Source organism: Panthera pardus, unplaced genomic scaffold (genome assembly GCF_024362965.1).
Source record: "Panthera pardus isolate Hobbes unplaced genomic scaffold, ASM2436296v1 HiC_scaffold_11, whole genome shotgun sequence".
NCBI classification, from domain to species: Eukaryota; Metazoa; Chordata; class Mammalia; order Carnivora; family Felidae; genus Panthera; species Panthera pardus.
The window spans coordinates 31,929,155-31,943,334 of record NW_026526666.1 but is presented as its reverse complement, the minus strand read 5'-3'; the positions used below and the strand labels follow the sequence as shown (position 1 = coordinate 31,943,334).

The 14,180-nt window shown below is 34.1% G+C and overlaps 1 protein-coding gene across 2 annotated transcripts in view; it reads left to right on the top strand.

Moving 5' to 3' along the window:
• PKN2 (protein kinase N2) overlaps positions 1 to 14,180 on the top strand; it is a 127,975-nt gene that overhangs the window by 67,262 nt on the left and 46,533 nt on the right. For both annotated transcript variants that reach the window (XM_053892852.1, XM_019414068.2), the window contains exons 4-6: positions 6,228 to 6,345; positions 6,651 to 6,796; positions 6,888 to 7,101. In XM_053892852.1, coding sequence (XP_053748827.1) covers positions 6,228 to 6,345; positions 6,651 to 6,796; positions 6,888 to 7,101 — 478 coding nt within the window. The remainder of the gene's footprint in view (positions 1 to 6,227; positions 6,346 to 6,650; positions 6,797 to 6,887; positions 7,102 to 14,180) is intronic.

Below are 14,180 nucleotides of genomic sequence, written 5' to 3'. Positions count from 1 at the left end.
GAGATGTTTATGAACCCTTTGAAGTTAAAGGAAAATGGAGTGTGTTTGAATGAATGGCTGAATGAGAAGGCCATAGGTTTCACTATTCTTGAAGTGGTCTGTAATTGCCCATTCCACCCCCAAATTGAACAGGTTTATGGACATATTAAAAGTAAAACAAATAGATAACTTACGATAAATACAGGTCCAAAATGAACAGAACTATGAGCATCCTGCTAAAACAAAAGATTATTTTCCAATAGCCTTTTATTTTTAATTAGGAGATTTGTTAATTAGGGAAGGGGTCAGGTGGAGGTCCAGAGCATATAACAGCTTCTGTAGTCTCTGACGTAGACCTGCCAGTTATTTCTGTCTAGATTTGGTCTTAGCTGTTTTCCTTTCTCATCTTTAAACCTCTCAAAAGGTCAAAGTATATCTCTACGAGATTAGGGAAAATTGTAAATTGAAGTTATGTGGAATATTTAATTTATTAAGGTCTTAACAGCTGGGCTCTGGAGTATGAATGTAATAAAATTATGCCTTATAATAGGTACTTAACAGGTAATATTTCCACTTTCAAAAGCCCTACTGTCCAAAAAGGAGATATCACCTGTAAATAATTATATAATAGTGATTTGTCCAAGTTACTTTAGAAACAGTGGGTAAGGATCACTTAACTACCAGAAGAAATCATTAAAGTCTTAGCATGAGATTTTAAGGATGATTTGGAGTTTAAAAGGGAATTATTTTCTAGGGAAGATGATGGGTAAACCCAGCAGATAGAGTAAGGAACTGTTGAATAGCATGGCTTATTCTAAGAAATAGAAGTGCTTTTGTATGGCTGTAGCAGAAACTCTTAACCTATTTCTTTCCCAACATATCTGAGGTAGATAGAATATTAGCTCTAGCAGTCATTTTCAGTGGAAGGCCATGCCCTCTTGGAAAAACAAATCTCAATCTCCAGAAAAGCACATTTATTCTGGGGAAAAGTCTTTCAAGTGATTCCAACAAGACTTTTTTTCCTTTCACTGGTAGAGCTTTAAGTGAGTGAGGTGTAGTGAGAGGTATAGCATAATTGAAAGACAAACTAGATTATAAAGTACTTTGGACAAAATTAAGCAGTTGAGATTCTATCTTATAAGATATATGGAGCTGCTGAAAGACTTCTAGACAGTAAATACATGATCAGATTTAAAGTTAAGAAAGTTCACATTCATCTTTCTCAGACTTGAAGAATTAATTAGAGAAGGGTCCAGTATATAGACAGCAAGTTTAAGTAGGCTTCTGTAGGGGTCCAGGTTAAACATGCTTCATTCCTCTTGTAACAGCAGTAAAAGCAAAGAAGACAGAATGAAGCTGTTTGGGTAGAATAAATATGTGGTGTCTGGCTATAAGGAAGAAAGCAGAGTCAAAGATGATTTTTAGATTGGTTATGTGGGCACATTGGTGGATGGTGGTGCCCTTCATAAGTATAGGTAATTCACAATGGGGAGCAAATTTAGGGACAGGGATAATGAATTTATTTTGGTGGTAAAAATCATCTTGAAGACTCTGGTTATTGAATTCTGTATGACAAAATTGCCATCCTAGTACACATTGTAGCCAGAGTTGTCCTTTAAAAGCCAAGTCATGTATTTTCACACTCTTGGTTCAAAACCTTCCATTGGCTTTCTAGCATGCTTAGAACAAAATCCAGAGTCCTTATTGTGGCTCTGCGAGTTCATACATGATTTACCCTAGATACCTTCTGATCTTCTCTAAAACACTTTCATTCTCTCTCATTACAAGCTATATTGGCTTCTTTGCTATCTCTTGAACATACCAAGCACACTCTTACCTCAGAGGCCTTGCATTTACTGTGTCTCTACCTAGATTTCTCTTCTCCCAAATGCTTTCATCTCTCACTCCATTACAGTTTCTGGTAGATGCTAACACTTCAGTGAGCTCTTTACTACTATCCTATGTAAAATAGCAGTCCTTTTGGGGCACCTGGGTGGCTCAGTTGGTTAAGGTCAGACTTGATTTCGGCTCAGGTCATGATCTCACAGTTGTGAGATCAAGCCAAACATCAGACTCTGCACTGTGCGTGGAGCCTAAGATTCTCTCTCTTCCTTCTGCCTCTCTCTCTCTCTCTCTGTCTCTAAAAAAAAAAAAAAAAAAAAAAATATATATATATATATATATATATATATATATATATATGCGCATATATATGTGTATATGGCAGCCTCCATCTCTCCTATCTCTTTCACTGCTTTACTACTACCATAGTTTACATCTTTATAATCTTTATCAACATTAAAATGTAAATGTCATGACTCTAAGTAACTCCATTGGTTTTCAGAATAATATGAGGGCTTTGATAAGACATGTTGAAGAGATGTTTTCCACTGATGTTTTCAGACGGCAAATGAACTATTTATTAAAATATGGGGTTCTTTTTAACCTTTTAAAATGTATCCAGGTCTTTTCAGACCTTTTTCTCATTTGAAAATACCTGACCATATATCCAGGCCTCACTCCCCTAAGTGTCCAGTCTTGATATAGTCCAGACTCATCTGTATTAACAGCCTGTGAAACCTTTCTGGATTCCCTCAGTGAAAATTGATCCCATCTTCCTTTGAATTTACTTTGACTACTTTAAACATTCTGATACATACAATAATTATCTGTATCTGTTCAATTAAACTATAGGTTTTATAGGGTACCATCCTGATTAATCTTTGTATTTTCACTGGATGTAACATTTAGTACATGCAAAATAAGCCATCAATATGTGATGGAAAAAGAAGGATAATTATTGGTTTACTTATTTCTTTTTTTTTTTTTTTTTTTTTTTTTTTAACGTTTATTTTTGAGACCGAGAGAGACAGAGCACGAACGGGGGAGGAGCAGAGAGAGAGGGAGACACAGAATCAGAAGCAGACTCCAGGCTCTGAGCCATCAGCCCAGAGCCCGACACGGGGCTCGAACTCACGGACTCACAGACCGTGAGATCGTGACCTGAGCTGAAGTCGGCCGCTTAACCGACTAAGCCACCCAGGCGCCCCGGTTTACTTATTTCTGAAATCTGTGTGATGGAGTGTATTTGTTATAATGTCCCACTATGACATGCAAAACAATATTTGTTTTATAAAATAAATTATATAATTTGAAAATATTACAAATTTTTTAACTTATGATTAAAATATATTATACATTTAAAATATAACTATCAGCCATTATAGAGTGCTAATTACTAATATAAACCATATAAAATTGTTCTTTTTAGTTCAGAATTAGTCAGATAAATTGGCATTTTCATATGATTCAACCTAACAAACATAAAAATTTTTCCAAAGCCTTAATTAACATAAAAGCCAGTATTTCTCTAATGCCTAAACCAATTCTTATACTTTGGACCTACCTTGTCTCTTGCCTTGAATATATATTAGGTGCTCAGTAAAAATCCATTGAATGCCTAGAAGCATAAAACTGACATTAAAAATTTATTGAATGCTGGAAAGCATAAGACTGACATGTGGTAACTATAAATCGCCTGTGACAGGTAATATCCAGTGTCAGTTTTAAAAGCCTTCATCATACTTTGACATCTGTGCAGATCTTCCAAAAGTCTGGGAAAATTCAATTACTTTTAAAATGAACTAAAAATGCTCTTCTTTACATGTTGAATTGAAATAGTTAAAGTATTTCCAAAGAAGTAAATGACTTCTGTCTTCTCATATACTGATTAAATAATAAAAGGAGTAGCTCAATTGAAAAGCATAGCATTAAATAGTTTGTTAATAGTTATTCATTTATATTAGGATTTCATTGAAATAAGATAATCATTTTTATTGCTCTAAAAGGGGACATTTTTAATGCCAATCATGTGCTAGGCAATAGGATTTTAGTTTTATCTAGTGCTTACAAAAGCTTCATATTTTAAAGAATGGTATCCCAATTTGTGTAATTTATGCAAGAAACCTAAATCTTGCAGAAGATAGGTTAACAAGCCCAGGTTTAAAAGTACAGTAAGATTTGGGAACCAGTCTATCTGATTGTAAAACATATTTACCCCACTAAATTAGGAGCTTTGGAATACTAAGTTTTTTTCTTACTCCAATAAGTTCTCAAAGGAATAGAAAAGCTGTTTCAAATCTTCAGTTTTTCTGATGTACTTAATAGTGGAAAGGAGGAGGAATTAAAATAAAAGTATTTTCATTTTAAATTTGAAGGGTGAATAGGTATATTCATAAAAGCATATAATTAGTCATAGCCAAGCAGCAAACTCAAGCAAGTATTTTTAATGGTAAAGCATAATTAACAAATTCAGTGTGTGTGTGTGTGTGTGTGTGTGTGTGTACACACTTCATGGTGTAAAATGATATTTAAGAGACTTAGTAGATTATTTGGCTCAACTCCTTGGTGTGAAATCTAAATATTTAATAAAGAATGAAATCTGACTAGAGATCTTTCTTAAATTGACTGGCCTTAGGAGCAGGAAAGAAATGGAAGAAGAATTCATAAATTTGCAAATTCTTTTTCTCCCACTGTATATTAACCTTGTTTGGTGTTTAACATAAAATATGTTCACTTTATTTTTTTTCCCTTATATAATAGCAATACTATCTTTCCCACCCCACATCTCCTTCTTCCTCTTTTATTCAGTGTCATAATAGACTCTGTGTGTGTGTTTCTATTGAAATGATGCTGCACATCTGATGCTTGTCTCTTAGCTTCTAGTCTTGAACTCTTCTAGAGAATATAGGTTGATTGTATCCTATTTTATTTGCAAATCAGTACTGACTGCCATAGTGATAAAACTAGAGATGCTTAAATAGTAAGCAACAATTGGCTTTTCTTTTGAATAAGTACTTTCTAACTTGATGCATAGTTTTATCATTTTTTTGTGGATTGAAGCCTACTAGACTTTGACAATTAATATAACAATCTAAGCAGCAGATGGTTTTAATTTCTGTTACTTGTTGCATATGAAACTTTTGGGGAAAAATGCTGTATTAGTTTTCTATGGTTGCTGCAACAAATTATCATAAATTTAGTAGCTTAATACAAATTTATTATTTTACAATTTTGTAATTGAAAAGTCTCAAACGGATGTCACTGAGCTAAAATCAAGGCATTGGCAGAGCTGCATTCCCTTCTGAAGGATGGAGAAGAGAATTTGTTTCTTTGTTCTTTCTAGCATCTAGAGGCTGCCCACATTCCTTGGCTTATGGCCTTCTTCTCTGTCTTTGAAGCCAAAAACAGTGGGTCCATTTCTTCTCATATTACTCTGCCCTCCTCTTCTGCCTTTCTCTTCCACATTTAAGGAGACTTATAATTACTTTGGGCCCAACTGGAAATAATCTCTACATTTTAAGGTTGAGTGATTAACAACCTTAATTCCATCTGCTATTTTAGTTTCCCTTTGCTATGTAACATTCGTAAGGTTCTGGGATTAGGACATGGACATCTTTGGGTGGATCATTATTTAGCAGACCACAATTCCTAAAATGGTAAGTTTTTTGTTACTCTCTGTCAGTAACAGTCATTGTTGTTAGAATTAAACTGGTATGACAGTAACATTATTTCACTTAATTCTGGACCTTTCTTGAAGTTTTAAGAGATAACAGAAGTTTATTCACTATAATTTCCTCCTTTGCTTTATTGAGAATGTCTTGGGTTTTTTTGACATTAAAGAGTGTCAAGGGACCTTTCTTATTATCTCACCAGTGTTGACAAATGCTATTGCCTGTTTCCTTTATCAGATTTAAGGGAACACAAATACCATCTATGATTAGTTACTTTAAAAATTTCCCTACATATATGAAGGTTCATAAGAATTTAACTGTAATGTTATGAGAGAGGAAGAGATTTTCTAAAATATTTAGGTTTAGTCACTGAGGCGTCTGTCACATGCAATGCTTCTGAGAATTATTGAACATAGTGTGAAAAAATCCTTTATATTTTGTGTAAAAGCAGAGAAAATTACAAATGTGAATTTGGAATTCTTTAAAACAGTAATAAGATTTACTTGCTTTCTCACAAATTGTCTTAACTAAATGAAGTTGTTTTTCTCATTTATAGCTGTTTCGTTTGATGGCTTTTTAAAATAAATGTATCTACAAGTGTATCTATTATAGCGCTTACAGTGTGCTTTTAACTCTGTTTTTCACTTGCTGATAATCGTTTTATCTTATTTAGAAGCTGTGAAAATGTTCTGTTTGTCTTTTCATATGCTTACCTTTTCAAACTTATTTTAATAGGATCGGAAACTCCATGGCACAGCTCAGCAGCTGCTCCAGGACAGCAAGACAAAAATAGAAGTGATACGAATGCAGATTCTTCAGGCAGTCCAGACCAATGAATTGGCTTTTGATAATGGTGATGGAATAGAGATAAATTGTCATGCTTATTATTATGGGCTTATAGTGCTTAATAAATATCATGTAGTAAAGAAGCAGTGGTTCAGAATTAAGGAGGAGGAGGCCTTATGTCTTTGAGTTTTGATGGCTAAAATGGAAGGCTCTTTATTTCAACATTGTATCTATTATTACTTCAGTGTTTATTTACTTAACTAATTTTTCTCTTACATTGTAAGAATTCATTTCTTTTTCATGAGTTTTAATCACTGTATATGAAAATACCAAATAAATGGTTCAATTGCATTTTTTTTCTCCCCCCTCTAGCAAAACCTGTCATAAGTCCTCTTGAACTTCGGATGGAAGAATTAAGGCATCATTTTAGGATAGAATTTGCAGTAGCAGAAGGTGCAAAGAATGTAATGAAATTACTTGGCTCAGGAAAAGTAACAGACAGAAAAGCACTTTCAGAAGTAATTTTAAATAAATATTTTAACTTAATAAATACATTTTTCAAAGAATGTAATTATTTAAATGACAACAATTGTCTTTTCCCTGTTCAAGGCCCAAGCAAGATTTAATGAATCAAGTCAGAAGTTGGACCTTTTAAAGTATTCCTTAGAGCAAAGATTAAATGAACTCCCCAAGAATCACCCCAAAAGCAGTATTATCATTGAGGAGCTTTCACTTGTTGCATCACCAACACTAAGTCCACGTCAAAGTATGATATCTACACAGAACCAATATAGTACACTGTCCAAACCGGCAGCACTAACAGGTAGGTTGCATACATCTCCTAATTGTTTTGGGTGCACTTTTTTTGTGTGTACATCGGGTCCTGGTTTAATAAATGAATAAAAAGTATGAGTACTTTTAAGAAGTATGCACAGATGTTTAAAATACTGTGATAAGATACACATAACATAAAATATATTATTTTAGCCATTTAAAAATATACAATTCAGAAGTATTTACTATATTTATGGTGTTGCAAAACTATCACCATCATGTAGTTCCAGAACATTTTCATCATCCCAAAAGGAAACCCCGTACCCATTAAGTAGTTACTCCCCATTCCCACAGCTTCTGGCAGCCACTGTTGGTTTTCTGTCTCTGTAGATTTGTCTATTCTAGATATTTCCTATAAATGGAAGTATATAATTTTTGGCCTCTGTGTTTGACTTCTTTCACTTAGTGTACTGTTCTCAAGGTTTGTCCTTGTAGAATATATCAGTACTTCATTTCTTTTTATGCTAAATAGTTCTCAATTATATGTGGGTATATACTAAGTTTTGTTTATCCATTTATTAATTGATGGACATTTGGGTTGTTTCCACCTTATGACTATTGTGAATAGTGTTCTTATGAACATTTTTGTTCAGGTTTTTGTCTGAACATGTGTTTTCATTTATTTTGGGTGTATACCTAGGAATGTAAGTACCAGGTCATGTGGTAATTTTATGTTTATATTTTTGAGGCATGGTCACCTATTTGCCACAGTGGCTGCAGCATCATTTTATGTTCTTAAGAGCACACATCCTTACCCAACACTTGATATTTTCCTTTTCTTTTGTTTTTTTTTTTTTTTGATTATTGCCATTCTAGTAGGTCCATTACTGAAAGTCAGTTAGTGATGTCTCAGTTATTTTTTGTGCCTATTTCTCCTTTTCATTATGTAAATGTTTGCTTCATGTATTTTTGGGCTCTGCTGTGAAGTGCACTTATGTTTATAATTTTTATATCTTCTTGATGGATTGACTCTTCTATCAAAATATAATGTCCTGTTTTATCTCCTGTAAGAATCTTGAATTGAAGGTCTATTTTGTCTGATATTCATGTAGCTCCCTCAACTGTCTTTTCCTTATTACTATTTGCACTGAATATCTTTTTCTGCCCTTTCACTTTTTTCCAGCTCTTTAAAAATGTGATTTCATCTTCTTGTTTCTATTTTCCTATTATAAAAAGCTGTATTTTTTTTTCATCAATATATCTCTTCATGCAATGTTCTTTATTACCATTGGCTTCAAATAACATGGAATTATATTCACTTTTCTTTTTTTTTTTCCTCTCTGCTCCTATGACTGGGTGCTTTTAATTTACCTGTCTTTAAGTTTGCCAGTTCTTCTGCCTGCTCAACTCTATTGCAATTTTCTAGTAAATTTTAAAAATTTTAGTATTGTGCTTTCATTTGGTTCTTATTGATAAATTCTATGTCTTCATTAATATTCTCTATTTGTTAAAACACCATTCTCCTTTCTTTCGTTTAGTTTTGGTTTTGGTTTTGTTCTTGTTTTGTTTTGTAGGTCCTTGACAATATGTAAGACAGTTGATATGAAGTCCTTGTCTAATAGATCCAGTGTCTTGGTTTCATCAGTTTCCATTAATTTCTGCCTTTCTTGTCAATTAGCCATACTCTTTTTTTTTTTTTTTAATTTATTTTTGAGAGAGACAGAGACAGAATGCAAGCAGGGGAGGGTAGAGAGAGTGAAGGGGAGACACAGAATCCAAAACAGGCTCCAGGCTCTGAGCTGTCAGCACAGAGCCCGACGTGGGGCTCGAACTCACGGACCGCGAGATCATGACCTGAGCCAAAGTCGGACGCTTAACCGACTGAGCTACCCAGGCACCCCAGCCATACTCCTTATTTTCCAGGTTGCATCTTAATTTTTGATTGAAAACTGGATATTGTGAATATTATAATGTGTAACTCTGGAAGACACTCCCTTTCTCTAGAATTTCTTGTTGTTTGTGTGGGATATAGTTTTTTAGGGGCTTTTATAAATGATTTTGTAAACACTGTAGTTGTTGTCATGTATGGTCACTGAAGTCTTTATTAAGACTAGTGGTCAGCTAGTAATTTAACAGACATTTCTTTTCATGCATGCAGGCAGAAAGAAAAAAAATTGCCTGTCTTTGTAGCTGGGCTCGTGTTTGTGTGTTGGGGGCATACCCCCAACAGTCACCCAGGCATCTTACAACTCTGCCTTTGCTGGCACAAAACTTGAAGATCAGCCAGATGTGAGAACTTAGGACTTTCTCAGGCCTTTTCTGACGATGCCTCCTTTTCTCTCTAGCCTTCTAGTTTCTCAGTGGAAATACTGCAAAGCCCTTATTCCCCAAAACATCCCACTCCTTATGTTCTCCTCCAAGAGTCTTTGGGATATCTTGTTTGTCCCAATTGATATCTTTTGCCTCAGGTTGCAATGACTGGTTTATTTGCCTTTAAATGCCTTCCACTTAGCTATTTCTCTGCCCTGAGAGATTTCCTAGTAAGGCAAAAAACAATTTTTTTTAAGGCACGCTTTTGTGTTAGTTCATCAGAGAGCCCTCAGTTCATTCAAAGCAGGCAATCACACTTCCTTGAGAATGAGGTCTTCTTTTCCAACTGCTGTCTTGAAAATTATCAACAAACCATGTGGGTAGAAGGAAGATGAGGCAAGGGTAAATTAAAGTGCTACAGAGTCTCCTATTGAGTACTTACTGTGTTTTTGTTAAGTAAGCATTTGCTTGGTTGCAGTAAACCTTTGACTATCTTCCACATTTCTCATACACTTGATTCTAACAGTTTTTGCTAATTTTTGGTTGCTTTGTTTGTTTCCTGTGTTTCTGTGGAGAAATTGCTTTAGGACCTTGTTGCCCCACCGTTTTCTCTATCAGCTACAAAGGTTTTTATGGTCCATGTGATTATGACATTTTTGTTACATTGACTTCTCACCCCTGGAAATTCTTAAATTACCATATGAATGTGAATGTCAACAAGGGCTTTACTTTAATAATGTCATTGAGTATTTTGAAGATGTGAAAGTGTTCTTCAGAATTGCATAGCATGCTATCACATTCTGGTAGCTTTGGGTATCATTAATCAGTTTTATGTCAGACTTCTATATTAAAACTTGAAGGACAAATTTATAGTTAAACTGTGCTGTTGCCACTAATAGGATCAGTCTAAACCTGCAGTTACCAAATTGAGTTTCTAAATCTGAGGTATCCTGGGATGCCAGAATGAATAAACAGAATACAACAGGATATTTTAACTTTTTTGAGGGAAGCCCTCAAAGTAAAGTGTTACTTCACGTCCTACAGTCACCATTTAAACTACTAGCTCAAAGTAGTTATAGTTTTAGCAGGAGATGGTGCTTCGAGTGAAGTCATAAATGTTGATGAAACAGGGTTTTCCTGCATTGCTGTGATATAATAAATACCATGTGAAAATCAACATGGAGTAGAAAAGAAGGTGGTGGTTTCCAGTGTAATTCCAGAGTTTGAGAAGTTGTACAGTGCTCAGTGTAAACATCCCATTAGGAAATAACTATGGTTATTTACGAGTGAAATAAGATTACCTTTTCTTTCAAGTTATGTGTATTGTTTTTATAGTTATTAATTGATTACAATATTCTATGAAACAGAACTGTTAGGTATCTTTCAGACTAGGAGCACAGTGAAAAAATTGGTACATTAGGGTACCATGAAACAAGAAAGCTTGGGAATCTTTGGTCAGAATGCTCCATTTTATTTTAAATGTTTTAAATATTTATTAAAGTGTTTATCATTCTAGTCACATCTTCTGTAACTCCTATTATGAATTTTCTATCACAGTTAAACTGGTTTGTGCACAGTCCCTGTTTAATATCTGCCTTGTTATCCATCTTCTTACTGTATTTCTTAAAATCAAAACTGGAATATAGACCTGTGAAGAACAAAGACTTTGTTGTCTGCCTACATGTAATTCTAGCCCCTAGCACAGGATATTTATAGTTTCAGGAGAAACTTGGTAAAGATTATTTGACAATAAGGAAGGCACTGCACTTAAGTTTTGCCATTGTATGACTCAGTGCTGAATGCATTAATAATATTTTAGAATTTTTGAATGATTCATTGATTAAAATATGGTTGTCAAATATTTGGAAATCAACAATATTTCTAGAAAAGTAATAAAGCCATGTTTTAGAAAACATCTGATACAGCTGGAATTATTTTTCCCTTTCTATTCTTGTTGACTTCTCTCCCCAACTCTAACCTCTTCCATTCTCTTTTCCTGTTCTTCATTGCCTTACTGAACTTTATTCAAAGTGATGTAAATTGTCAGCATAAAGGGAAGTATCTTACAGTTCTTAAGACATTTTGTTTTTTTTTTTTTTAATTTTTTTTTATGTTTATTTTTGAGAGAGAGAGACAGAGTGCAAGCAGGCCAGGGACAGAGAGAGAGGGAGACACAGAATCCAAAGCAGGCTCCCCAGGCTCTGGATGTCAGCACAGAGCCTGACGCGGGACTCGAACTCACGAACCGCGAGATCATGACCTGAGCCGAAGTCAGACACTTAACTGACTGAGCCACCCAGACACCCCAAGACATTTTGGTTTTTAAAAATATTATTTTAAATTCCTGCTGAACCTTTTAATGAATTCATGTTGAACCTTAAGCTAAAGACAGAGTAACTAGAAAGAGAAATACTATTGGTCTTAATAAAGGATTAGACACAATGAAGAATTATATTGGATAAGTAGTAGGAACATTTACCCTCCTGAGTTTTTCACTACATGCTATTTGTGGTTTGTCTCCTTTATATTCTGATTTCTTTTGTGGTTGTATGAATAAAAATTGAAATTTGCAAATTTGGTGCTACTTTGAACTAAGGTATAATTGAATTTTTGGTCCACATTTTGAGACTTTTACTTGTTTTTATGAAAGAAGATACCTTCATTACTCAGTTGTACCAAGATGAAATACTGAATTAGTAAAATGGATATAAAATAGTTTTTTCAGAACATTAAAAAAAAACACATTTACTTGTTCTAATGGAATTCATAGCTACTGTTTATGAATACAGACATTTACTTCTTGGATTGCTTGTTTTAAAAATTTCATATTGTGGGTTATAAAAGTAAAATATTTTAAAGTATTTCTAATATGGTTACACACAATTGCAACTGTGTCACCTCATAAAGGAAAGAAACTTCTAGATGCTTACTAAAGTTCTTAAATCCCTCCAGGTTTCTTTTTCCTAAATGAAAGCAGGTGCTGAGCATTGTCATCTCCTAATATATTGAAATTACTAAAATATTTAATAAGCTACCAGGGTTTGAAGTAGTGACCAGATGTTTTCAGTTTCCCCAGGATGACTTTTACAGCTAAACATTTACAATGGAAATGAGCTAAGTTTGCCAGTTTAACAACAAAAAAGGAAATAAAACACACAAACACAACAAGTTGTTTCTTTTGAATTAAAATTAAAATAATATCTATTTAATCTGTTTTAGCACTTTATAGTTACAGAATATTTCCATAGCCTAACCAAACATAAAAATTGAAGCTTCCCCTCCAACTTTAGTAACTTTATTGAGACATAATTTATATACCATAGAATTCACACACTTGAAGAATACAGTTTTAGGGCACCTGGGTGGCTCAGTCGGTTAAGCATCCGACTTCAGCCCAGGTCATGATCTCACAGTTCGTGGGTTCGAGCCCCTCGTCGGGCTCTGTCCTGACAGCTCAGAGCCTGGAGCCTGCTTCTGATTCTGTGTCTCCTTCTCTCTCTGCTCCTCCCCCATTCATGCTGTCTCTCAAAAATAAATAAAAGTTAAAAAAAATTTTTTTTTTGTTAAGAATATAGTTTTAGAACTTTAAAAGAATGTTTTAATGTTTATTTTTGAGAGGGTCATAGAAACAGAGTACGAGTGGGGGAGGGGCAGAGACAACTGAATGACCCAGGCGCCCCTAGTTTTAGGATTTTTAGGCAATGTATATAGTTGTGCCACCATCATCAACATCCAGTTTTATTTGAAGTGTATAACTTGAAGATTTTTGTCATAAATTTTGTTGTGAAACCATCACAACAATCAAGATAATTAATATATCCATTATCCCAAAAGTGTCCTTGTGTGCCTCTGTGTAATCCCTCTTTCCTGCTCTTCTCATGCTCTCCTTACCCACATCTGACTCCAGGCAATCACTGACCTATTTCTGTCACTTGCTATTAGTTTACATTTTGTAGAATTTTCTATAGGTGGAATCATTCAGTATATACTGTGTTCTTTGGGAAGAGAAGGATTTCTGACCTTTTTCACTCTGAATAACTATTTTAATATTCATCTATGTTGTGTCTATCAGTAGTTCCTTTCTGTTACTAATAGCATTCAGTTGTATGGATAGTCCATAATTTGTTTATCCATTCACCTGCAACTGATATTTGAGTTGTTTCCACTTTGTATTTTTTCCAAATATAGCTACTAATAACATCCTTATGCAGTTTTTGTGTAAATGTAGATTTCATTTGGGTAAATACTTAGGAATGATATGGCTGGATCATGGTAGTCTGCTGAAAATGGATTCTTTACCCATTTTTAAATCTGAAAAGTCTTCATTTTTGAAAGATATTTTCAGTGGGTCTAGAATTCTAAGTTCACAGTTTATTTGCTTGTTCATTTTCTCAGTACATTAAAATTGTTGCTTATGCATCTTGCTTTTCATTGTTTCTTATGAGAAATCCACTGTGATCCTAATCTTTGTATGTAACGTATCTTTTTTCCTCTGGCTGTTTTTAATATTTTCTCTGTATTACTTGTTTTGAGAAATTTTATTATCGTGTGCTTTCATGTGATTTACTTATTGCTCTTTTGCTTGGTGTTTTTGAAATTCTTGGATACTTACTGGGTTTATAGTTTTCATCAAATTTGGAAATTTTTCAGCCATTATTTTTTCAAATATATTTCTGTCCCAATTGTCTCTGCTCTTCATCAGGGACTTAGTTGTACACATATTGGGCCACTTGAAGTTAAACTTAGTTTATATATGCACTGGTTTTTTGTGTTGTTGTTGTTGTGTTTTTTACCCCTCAAGTCTTTCCTTTCTCTTAT